Genomic DNA, 11,973 nt, shown 5'->3' on the forward strand with positions numbered 1-11,973 from the left:
GAAGTCTTTCTCATGCAAGGGACAGAAATCCAACTTGAGCTGGCTGAAGAATAAAAATAGGGGTGGATTTTATAGGTTAATATAACTAAAAGATCCAAAGATAGAGCTCTCAGGCCGCAGGTATAGCTGGATCCAGGCGTTCAAACAGTGTCATCAGGGCTGTTGTCTGACTCTCTTCTCAACTTTCTTTTGTGCTGGCCTTACTCTCAGGCAGGTTCTCTGCACCCTGTGGTCCTAGCAGCCCCAGGTTCCAGCCTCCAGTTTGGAGACCTAGCAGTAAGAGAAGCTTCTCAACAGAAGTTCCAGAGTTGAATCACATTGGCTTGGTTTAGATCTCATGCCTGTGTCTGAAATCAACTGTGGCAACCGGTAGGGTAGAATAAGCTTATCAGTCTGCCCTGAATCACATCCCCTTCCCCCTTCCACAGAATGGGAACCATGGGTCACCCGGGTGGCTCAGATGGTTAAGCATCTGCCTTCAGCTCAGGTCATGATCTCCAGTTCCTGGGATCAAGCATCACGTCTGGCTCCCAGCTCAGCAGGGAGCCTGCTTCTCCCTCTCCCTCTGCCTCTCCCCCTGCTTGTGCTCTCTCTCTCAAATGAATAAATAAAATCTTAAAAAAAAAAAAAAAAAAGAATGGGAACCATACAGAATGACAGTGGTCAGCAGTGGTTGCCTCAAAGAAAAGCAGGCCCGTGGAGAAGGGAAGATGGATGCTGGGCATGGGGAAAAAACTGTCACCCAGTGTCAGTGTCAGATCCGAGGCCCCCTTCAGCTTGACCTGCAGGAAAGCATTAGTGGAAAGACACACCCGATTGTCAAGCTGAGGGCCAAGAAGAAATACCTTGGCCAAGGTGGAATTTGGGGAATTGGATTTCGGAGACAGCGGCCTGGGGGATGGTGCAGGATGAAACAAGAGTTCCATGCCTGCCCCTCGCGGTGGAGAGAAGAGTTGAATCGAAAGAGCTGGACTCTGTATGGACCTCAGTACATGGCATGAGAGGTAAAGGCACGTCCTCCTGGAGTCGATACAGCCTACGTGAGCCATTGTTTTGAGGGAGTGGATTGTGCCACCCCACCCTCTGATGTTCGGGGCAAAGTAGGGGGATCATGTTTTCTTAACTGCACGTTGCTTACATCCATCAGTCCTACATGAGTCCTGGTAGGTGGAGTCGGCTGCCTGGAGGCTGCATGAGCTAGTGAGATTGAGTTCCTGGGAACCTGACCTTGGGTCCTGGTAGATTCCACAGGGCCCTGGCCCCATGAGAGTCCACTTGGGAGGCTGCCAGCCAGCTTGCCCTCACCACACCCTGTCTTTACTCCTGGGACTCACAGTGCCTCCCTTACAGGCTGTGCCGGGACCCTAGGAGATGGCAGAGGACGGCCCCTGGCACGGGGCTTGGCTCACAGTAACCCCAGATAAAGGGCGGCGGCTCTTACGACCACCAAGGATGTATGTGCTTAGCGCACAACAAATGGAACCGATTGTTAGGTATGTGGCCCCGAGTGTGATGCTCGTGAATTCGTAGCTGTTCATACAGCTGCTGGGACAAAAAAGGAACTGGCTACAGTAGCAGGTGCACTAAAGACCCATGAGCAGTTTGGGTTTGGGTTTTTCTGTGTCAGCCTGGGCTTTCTTCCCCCACCCTACCACCCACCACCCACTCAGAGTTTTCTTTCCCTTCACTTCTCTCTTTTTCACGAGGCCACCTGTAGGCAAATGTGCTCAGAGCACGAAACTGTTGTCCACCCATCTTGACATCTGGAAAGTTTTGTGTGAAACCTGGCTAGGGTGGTGTTTCTCAAAGTGGGTTCCCCAGGCCACCCACGTCAGCCTCATGATGAGATGTTTGTTAACTGTGCCCAGACGTTCTTAGATCCCATCCAGACCTGCTGGCGGATCACAGTCTGGGGTCTAGAGATCTGCATTTTTAAAGGCTCTAGGGGTGGGGGTGGGGTGGGGATCCTAACGCATCTCAAAGCTCATCAGCCACCATCTTGCTGGTGCTCCCGAGGCACCTGGTCCCCAACAGGAAAAGTCCTGACTCATGGTGCAGGCCCTGCCCCCTTCGGCCTTCCTGTCAGGCAACTCGAGGTCTCCAGGTTCATGAGTTACTGATTAACCCCAGGTTTCAAGAAAAGAAATAATAATAACTCGAGAGAAGACGTAAGCCAAGAAGCAGGCTGAGCAGCCCCAGGAGAAGGGGTGCTAGACGGCTGCTGTCACCAGGGGCCTGACGAGGAGGTGAGGGAGGCTGAGACGCCCGGCCTGAAGCCAGACCACATCCAGGTCCCAGTGGCGCTGGCAGACACCCCTTGTCCATGCCCAGGCCCTGAGCTGCCCCGTCCCCGCTGACTCCGCACCCAGAATGGCCTGCGCTGAGGTCCTGCAGACGCCAGAACCAGAGCAGCCCCAGCCCATCTCCGCAAGAGCCACCCCCACCACCCCTAAGGCCGCGGACCCTGCTGGGGGGCACTGGGGCTCCGCGGATGGCGGCTTGGAGTGCCTGGTGTGCCGGGAGCCCTACACCTGTATCCGGCCGGCCAAGCTGCTGAGCTGTCAGCACTCCTTCTGTGCGGTCTGCATCAAGCTCCTGCTGTGTGTACGGGACAGCACCTGGTCTGTTACCTGCCCACTGTGCCGCCAAGCCACCTCTGTCCCCGGGGGCCTCGTCTGCAGCCTGCGTGACCAGGAGACCGTAAGGGGGTGGCCGGGCCGGCCGGGCCTGGAGGTGCAGCTCTGTCCTCAGAGGCTGGCAGACTCTGCCACCTCAGCAGCGTGGCCCCCCGGCTCGGTGGGAGAGGATGGGCGGGATGTGGTCAGCGCCAACCGCATGGCAGCCCGGCGCCTGGCAGCACACTTGCTCCTACTGGTCTTGCTCATCATTCTCATCCTGCCCTTCATCTACCCTGGCGCCGTCCGGTGGGTGCTTGCCTCCGTTATCACCTTGGCCCTGCTTATGTCCTCCCTATTCTGTTGTCACTCCGGCAGCCAGGGTAGCTGCTGGCCCTCCCCCGGGACTCTTTTCTGCAGAGGACAGAAACACAGTGAGATCTCTTCCATCGCCTGAGTGCGCTCCAAAGAGAGGGCACCTGCTGCCTCTTGGGCCCCATTAGGCTCACAGTGAACAGGTGAAGGGGCTCTGAACTAAGGCTGCTTCCCTTGGGGGATTAAGTACCAGCTGGACTCACAGGCCAAAGCCAGGGGACTGCGTTGGGTCAAGAAAGACGTGCCTGGTTGATAGACTTATGTTTGCCCAGGGCATAGCTCGTCTAAACCGCGTGGGGTCCGGGAGGGGGCACAGATTACTTGAACCCCACAAGGGGTCTCCTGTCCCTCTTACTCTAATGTTCCTGGCTTTTCTTTATATACGTTGGTGAACTTATTGCAGAACAAATAGAACCGAGACTCCTTTTTTGCAATTTATGTGGCTGGTTTTATGTTCTCGCTTTGTTTTGGTTTGGTCCTTTGTGTTCGGGGCAGTTTGTTCAGCTCTGTGGCTGTGACACATTTTTCCTCCTGGGAAGTTGGAGCCTGAGGGAATCCACCTCGACAACAGTTCTGGTGGTTTGGGTGTCCCCCTGAGTCGCCCCCAGGGATGGAGGGGGAGAATTTGTGGGAAGGAGTTCTGAGGCCGCCAGGGGTCCCATCTTGAGTCGGCAGAGTTGGGGAAGGGTGGACGAAGGGGAGTCTGGGAATTGCTCTCAGCACTCCCACTGGATAGCCCAGCCCCATGTCACTGGGCTCTGGCTTCACAGAGAATCTCAGGGTTACAAGGACTCCTCTCACCCCCTGCCCAACAGCAGGTCCCACTGCCCATCAGATGTGCGGTCTCACGCTATAGTACCAGCTCTCTACGGGTGTTGCTTTTCATGATTGCTTTTCAATTCCCATCCGAGCTTTTGTCATAAAGATAAGAGGCCCCATAAATGCAATGGTTCTTGACAATAACCGAACCTCTCCCACCTCGCTCTGACGGTCACAGCTGTCTGAAAGGCGGCTCTGGAACACAGAGGAGGCTTCTGCTGGAGGGAATGACTTTCCATGGTTGCCAGGATGGGGTCTCAGCCAGAGGGGGGACTTGGGCGGTGCAGGGGGATTGGGGGGTGCAGGGGGATTGGAGGGTGGGAGATGATGCCTTGTTTCCCTCCAAAGGCCTCATAATTGGGAAGCAGACTTGAAACCTCAGAGAGGCTCACTGGGCAGATCCGTTGTCCTTTCCCTGCCCCGCCTTGCCTCCTGGGAGGATGACAGGTGCAGGATGGCTGCTCATTCATGGCGATTGTACCTCTGTCAGAGAGGGATGAGAGAAGTCGACCACTAGAGCCCAAAGGGATGATCCTGGCCCCATGGATATGTGTTGTCGAGCAAGATCCTTTGTCTCTCTGTGTTTCATTTTCCCTAGAATGAGCTAATTAGACTGGATTATTATTCCTAAGACCCCTGAAGTCCAGGAACTGAGACACTGCTGGGCCCCTGAGCAGTGCTCGTGAGTCACATCCCCTCTGGGCTCACACAGAGAAAACTCAAAACATAAGAATTTATGCAAATAGCTGTTCTTGGAATCTGGGTGCCTTCCCTTGTTTCTTGTAAAGGTATTTCCAGGGCAACTCTGGGATACCCATGCTATCGGCCATGTTTACTCCTCGTGCTGAGAGTGTGTGTGAATGTGTGTACGTATGCATGTTCCCACGCTCTTAAGCCAAGGTCAGGTGGGCCTGAAGAACACCCTGTCTTCCCAAGATGAGCAAATGATGGAAATCATTCAGCATTTCCCAAGCTGGCCTCGGGCATGTACCGTTTGGGATGGTTGCCAATAGGATAGGGAAAGAACATTCTCTCCCCACTCACCTCTACTCACATCCCATCTAGTTCTTGGGCCCTCCACCATGAAGAAAACCTCCACCAAGATTTCAGTTGCCTATGACAACCCCATTTCTAACATCCTAATGGCAGGCACATATTTACTGAGTTCTTAGGTTGTGACAAGCACCACCCTAACTGCTTCACATGAATTATCTAGCAGAGTCTTCATAACAGCCTTAGGAAGTAGAAACAACAACAACCTTGCCAAACAACAAAGGTTGGAGAGGTTGTGGAGAAAGGGGAACCCTCTTACACTGTTGGTGAGAAGGTAAGGTGGTACATCCACTTTGGAAAACAGTGTGGATGTTCCTCAAAAAATTAAAAATAGAGCTACCCTATGACCCAGCAATTGCACTCCTGGGTATTTACCCCAAAGACACAGATGTAGTGAGAAGAAGGGCCATATGCAGCCCGATGTTCATAGCAGCAAAGTCTGCAATAGTCAAACTGTGGAAAGAGCCGAGATGCCCTTCAACAGACGAATGGATAAAGAAGATGTGGTCCATTTATACAATGGAATATTACTCAGCCATCAGAAAGGATGAATACCTAACTTTTACATCAACATAGATGGGACTGGAGGAGACTATGCTAAGTGAAGTAAGTCAAGCAGAGAAAGTCAATTATCATATGGTTTCACTTATCTGTGGAACATAAGGAACAGCCTGGAGGACATTAGGAGAAGGAAGGGAAAATGAACGGAGGGAAATCGGAGGGGGAGTCGAACCATGAGAGACTATAGACTCCGAGAAACAAACTGAGGGTTTTAGAGGGGAGGGGGGTGGGGGGATGGGTTAGCCCGGTGATGGATATTAAGGGGGGGCACGTATTGCATGGAGCACTGGGTGTTATTCAAAAACAATGAATCATAGAACACTACATCACAAACTAATGATGTACTGTATGGGGACTAACATAATAAAATAAAATTTAATTTAAAAGAAAAGAAAAGAAAAAAATTTTCTTGCCAATGAAGAGACTGAGGATCAGAGAGGTGAATTCATCTGCCTAAGGTCACACAGCCAATCACTTCCAGAGCTCCCCAAGGAATTAATCCAGAGCTCTTTCTGTTCCATCAAGCTGTCTCCTTTGTGTGCCATTCCAGAATGACCAGGAAGCTGGTTGCTGCCTGTAGGCTTGCAAGGGAGAACAGGGAACTACCCTCAGGAGGCTCTGAATTCTAGTGGTCAGGTGCCCAGAGCGGCCACAGAATTCCAGAACCTATGGTCTATGCTAAAGAAAAAGGAAAGGGGCGCCTGGGTGGCTCAGTCAGTTAAGCGTCCAACTCTTGATTTCAGCTCAGGTCATGGTCTCAGGGTCATGAGATCAAGCCCTGTGCTGGGCTCTGCACTAAGCATGGAGTCTGCTTGAGATTCTCTCTTTCCCTCTCCCTCTGCCCCTCCTCCCATGCACACTCTATCTCTATCACTAAAATAAATAAATAAAATCTTTTAAAAAAAGAAAAGAGAATGATAAAAATGGAATGGCTTTCCTATAGACTTTCACTACCCAGCCCCAACCTCCCCTGCAGGAAGCTGCATTGGCACGTGGCCCCCAACCAGTGGGCCCTCTGTCCCCCCCAGGGCGAAGATGTCCTGACGCTGCTCTGTCCACCCCCTTGGAAGCTAGCTGGTCCCAAGCACCGTCTGGCCCCTGGCCATCTGCACATGGAGGGCACTAGAGGCCGATACCGGTGTGGGCTGTCCTGGAGGGCTGGGGAGAACAGAGGACACAGGCAGCACTGGGAAAGGGTGCATGTGGAAGAAATCAGAGAGGCAGGCTAAGCCCAAAGCTAAGCTCTGACCCAGTGCGTGACCAGTAGAAGTTATGGAACTTCTCTGAGCCACACTTTGCTCACCTATAAAGTAGAGGAGAAGGCCACACACTTGCCAGGGCCCCCACAAGGATTCACAGAGCTACTGGATGAGAATCCCAGGCCCTAAAAGTCGGCCTTTATCATCAATCAGCGACCCTCATGGGTAAATGGGCTTCTTGGGGCTGTTCAGTGTGATAGCGGGCAGGGGCCTGGCCTTGATAGTGGGGTGAAGTCAGCCCAGAGTGGTAGTGTTGTCCAGGCCAGTCTGGTAGAGAACTTGGCGCTTAGGTCCTAAGGACGAAGAGGGATTGCAGGCAGAAGTCAAATTTCATCCTTATTGGACCATCTCCCTATTCTGTGGCCTTGGAGTCAGGCATAGCTGGCTTGATCCCAGCATCACCATTCACAAGCCACCTCACCTGTCTGAGGCTCAGGTTCCTTACGCATGAAATAGAGATTATAGTACATATCTCATAGGGTTGTGGGGGAGTGATGAAGTAGCCCATGGCTGAGCCCTTGGGGGTCACAAGGAGTTAAAGAAGGGAGGGAGAAGACAAGGAGAAAGAGATGGGTTGAGTTCTAGAAAGAACTAACAGGAATGATGAGGACAGACTCGTCTTATTTTACCCAATCTATTGATAAGGAAGTCTACTAAAGCCTGGGCACTAGAATTCATCTCTTCTGTTACCAACTTCATCAGCAGCAGTGTTGTCAACAACAGTTAATATAATAATCACTAACGTGACCTGAGTGCACTGTGCAAAGCATATTACATATGTTATCACATTTGCTATAAGGTAGGTACTATTATTAACCCCCAAATTACCAACAGGTAATCTGAGGCACAGAGAGGTTAAGGAACTGGCTCAAGGTCACACAGGGAGGCAGTGCTGGAGCCAAGAGTGCACCGCAGAAGTCCACCTCCAGAGTCTGGACTTTGAGTCACTTAGCTGTATCTGATGGAACATTCCCGGCATATCATGAGTGTTCAGGTATGTGGGTGCCCTGGCCTGAAGGATAAAGAATTAAGAAAAGATGGGGTTCCTCCATTTGGTTACAGCTTCCCGACTTAGTGGGTGCTTGGGACACAGGGTTGTGGGAACCTACCTGTCCCATTACCCACAGGCACTTTCTCATCTCACCTGACAGCCCCTGTTCACTGTTGGAACCTCTTTTCAAACGCCTGGAGGAAATTTTTCAGCCTTTGCTAAAGCAATGAATTCTTAGTGGCAGAGGAAAGCATTTCCAGCAATGAAGGACCGGCCTGACATTTCTCAGGCTGTAGGAACAGCATAGAACATATTCAAAGAGAAATCAGAAATTTTGAATCTGCCTAGGGCTGTTCTTAGGAACTTTATATTCTTGTCTGAATATATTGAAATTACCTTTTTAAAAGGGGGGGGTGGATATTTCCTGGGTCAGTAGACAACTCTCTGAAGAATTCAGAACACTCTGGAACCTAGGATCTATCCATGCATTTATTCAACAAACATTTATTGAGGACCCAATCTATGCCAGGTATTTAATTTCATTCCATAAGGAAGTTTGATGAGGAAGGAAACCTACTATATGCTGAGCACCTGGTAGAGGTTGAATTGTGTCTCCCTTTTAAAAAGAAAATATGTTGGAGCCCTAAGCCCCACTACCTCAGAATATGACCTTCTTTGGAAATAGGGCTTTTAAAGAGATAATCAATGTAAAATGAGGTCATTGGGATGGACCCCAATCCAATATGACTTGTGTGCTTCTAGAAAGGGGATGTGTGGCCATGGAGACAGACATGCATGGTGGGAAGACAAGGTGAAGACACACGGGGAGAACGCCATGTGGGGATGAAGGCAGGCTGAGATGATGTTTCTACAAGCCAAAGGATGCCAAAGATGGCCATCAAACTACCCAAAGCTGGGAGAAAGGCTTGGAAGGGATTCTCCCCCAGATCTCTCTGCAGGAACCAACCCCACCAACACCAGGTTCTTGGACTGCTAGCCTCCGGAAATGTGAGGGACAATTTCTGTCGTTTAAGTCACTCAGTTGGCAGGCACCTTGTTAGCACAGCCCTAGGAAACTCTACAGCCCTAAGCCTGTGCCCGTGCAGCTGGGCTACTTTGAGATCAGCCTATAACTTCCCTAGAGTCTTGTAGCACGTTAAGTGGCAACGTCGGCTCAAGTCACATCTGATTGACTCCTAAGACTACGTCTTACCTCTCCCATTTATGGATGGGAAAATGAGGCTCAGAGAAGCCCAGTGACTCCCTCCCCCCCCACCCGCAAAAAAGTGCCCAACGTGTTAGAGATGGAGTTAGATTCATCACCCACATTTCCTAAATACCCTTAATCTTTGAGACAACCATATGAGAATTACTGAATTATTATCCCTGTTTCACAGATTAAACACTTAAAACACGGAGTGTCAGTGTCTACATCTTGCATGTGCTTTTCTGTACATATTTCATAGTTTAAAAACAATTTAAGCCCCACATAACAATGCTATGGAGTCTAAGCAGCTGGAGGACAAAGACTCAGTGTGAAACTGATGCCCAGGGCTAATCCCGTGCTGAGCTGTCTGCCCCAGGGTTATAGAGCTTTGTGGGTTACTCTGCAGACAGTCTGGTTTGAGTCCCAACTCTACTACTTGCTGGCTATATGAACGAGTTCCTAATCTCAAGCTCTCTGAACCTTGGTTCTCACATCTATAAAAAGGGGAGATAATCACAATCACAGATTCGTGAGCATCAAACAAGAGCACCTGTAGAGACCACTTAGCACAGTATTTTGGCACAGGGGATATGCCAATTACCCAAACATTAACTGCTTTAGTTAGGCAAAAAGATGAATGTACTGGCTCATTTAACCAAGTGGTGGCAAAGGCAGTCTCCTGGTGGACCTTGGTAGGGATGACTCTGGGGCCGGGCCTTCTCCATTCAGACCGTTTCTCCCTATTTCTGCCTCCTTTTCTCTTTGCGTTTAGACTTTTTTTTTTCTTTCTGACCAGCTTTTTCCAATAGCTTGGAAACTTGACCATCTCCTGCTGACGTCTTCCTCACTTCACCTCCAGAAAGAGACAAAGTTTCTTCCTTGGGTAAATGATGACAAATCCCAAGGGAAGACTCTGATTGGTCCTCTTGGGTCACATGCCCTCCTCTGTGACCAGCAGGGCTGTGACTGGCAGCCCCAGTAGAATCTTGTGATGGGGAGGAGAAGGACCTGGAACATTCTGCTGTTTGCAGAAGAATGAGGGGCACGAGGGGCAGTGAGCAGACGGACAGTGGTGGATGGCCCTATAGAGAACCTAGCGTGTGTACCAATCCCCCAGCCTGACCCCGGCTAATGAGAGGTGACCTTCCACCTTGATGGGAGTCCTCTTTGAGGGGCTGGCCTCCTCCTCACCCAATCTCTGTCCAGGTGGGTTCTCATGGTAATAATACTGTATTTGTCTTTTGAGGGGAGGCTTTGTGTCTCAAGCTTGCCAATCAAAGCATCATGTGCCCTGGCCACAGGGTCTGGTTCAAGGCTAAGCCAGTAACAGCTTTACCCAGGAATCTTGCTAGAGCTACCTGGAGGGAGTGTTTTCTCCACCAGAGCTGCTAAGCTGGTAGAATGTTTGACTGGACTTTCTGATGGCAGTCTTGCCACCCCCAAGGGAAAGACTTTTCTACTGGTAAAGCCAACCCAGAGGGAAGCTGAGCCCAGCTTTCTAATAGAGAGAAGTTCCGAATCATATTATTTGAGTACCCGGATCTGGCATGCCTGAAACCTGATTTTCCTCTGGAGTTTTCAGTAGTTACATAAGTCAATAAATATCCTTTCTTTGCTTCCACCATTTTGACTAGGTTGTTTCTCTTGTAACCTAAAGGAACTCTGACTCATTCGCACATGCTTGAGTTATAAGGTCACGTGCAGTGAAAGTTAAGGAGCTGACACGGAGCCAGGTGCGTGTCAAAGGTGGGAAGCTGAATGCAAGTGACTAATGGAGCTGACACTCACAGAGAGCCAGACCAGAGGGAGGCCATGTGGCCTCTAGAGGCAGAGAGAGAAGCCTCCCATTCTGTCTTCCCCAGTCACCAGTCTTGGTGGGTCCTAGCTGTTTGCCATAACTCTCCTGCCTGTCCACGAGACCCCTGTCATATACTTTCGTATCTCTCTTTAAATCAGCTGGCTACCTAGAGAATTCTGATACCTCCTTCTCCCTTCCCCAACGTGAGGCCTGTGATCTCTGTTAAACGGAAGAGTGTGTGGGGCAGGACAAGGCATATGTGAATTCCCACGGCAGACCTGACGAAGGGGGTCGGGGCAGATCTCAGGAAGGCTACGGGAGCTGGCTGGGCCTTGAAGCCAGGATTTGATTTGAACCGCCAGGAAAAATGGGCTGAACGAGAGCACTGCAGGCAGCAGGAAGCTGGTCAGTACACAGATCAGATTGTCGGGCAGAGAGCAGACCTGAGCCGGGGATTTGTCCTTAATAGTAATTTACCAATATTGGTGTCTTAGTCGTGACAAACGTTAACATGACTGTGTAAGATGCTAACACTGGGGAAACAGGGTGAAGGATACATGATTCTTAGGCAAGAATTCTGTACTACCTTTGTACCCTTTCCGTCGATCTGAGCTCATTCCAAAATAAAAAGTTTATTAAATAAATAACAGAAGGATCAAATCATAACTCAGTATTTTGGAGAGCCAGAGGCTCTGAGCGGAGGCCTATTCCTCCTTTGTTAAAAGGGAAGATTAGCAAATGTTAGAGGAGGACAGTGAATATTGCTCAGCCTTAGAAAAGAAGGAAATCCTCCAATTTGCGGCAACATGGATGCACCTGGAGGACATTGTCCTAAGTGAAATGAACCAGACACAGAAAGGCAAATAGTGCCTGATCTCACTCATGTGTGGAATATAAAATAATCAAACTCATAGAAGCAAAGAGCAGAATGGTGGTTGTGAGGGCCTGGGGGCAGGGAGAAGGGAGAAATGAGGAGACGTCGATCAAAGGTCAAAGTTTTAGTTAAGCCAGATGAATGAGCTCTGGAGATCTAATGGACAGCATGGCGACCATAGGTAACAACACCGTATTGGAGACTTGAAATTTCCTAAGAGGATAGGATCTTTTTTTTTTTAATTTAAGTTCAATTAATTAACATATAATGTATTATTAGTTTCAGAGGTAGAGTTCAGTGATTCATCAGTCTTATATAATACCCAGTGTTCATCACATCATGTGTTCTCCTTACTGCCCATCTCCCAGTTGCCCCATCCCCCGACCCCCTTCCCCTCCAGCCACCCTCAGTTTGTTTCCTA

The 11,973-nt window shown here is 50.0% G+C and overlaps 1 protein-coding gene across 1 annotated transcript; it reads left to right on the plus strand.

The window, feature by feature from the left end:
• The first annotated feature begins 1,357 nt into the window (after positions 1-1,357).
• On the plus strand, positions 1,358-3,994 carry RNF186 (ring finger protein 186). Its single transcript, XM_025857065.2, has 2 exons — positions 1,358-1,493; positions 2,131-3,994. Exon 2 carries the CDS (start codon positions 2,371-2,373, stop codon positions 3,070-3,072), a length of 702 nt encoding a protein of 233 aa, XP_025712850.1. The 5' UTR covers positions 1,358-1,493; positions 2,131-2,370; the 3' UTR covers positions 3,073-3,994.
• Positions 3,995-11,973: the final 7,979 nt, after the last annotated feature.

This window comes from Callorhinus ursinus, unplaced genomic scaffold, assembly GCF_003265705.2.
Source record: "Callorhinus ursinus isolate GAN/ISIS: 27379988/994484 unplaced genomic scaffold, GSC_fseal_2.0 scaffold18, whole genome shotgun sequence".
Lineage (NCBI taxonomy): Eukaryota > Metazoa > Chordata > Mammalia > Carnivora > Otariidae > Callorhinus > Callorhinus ursinus.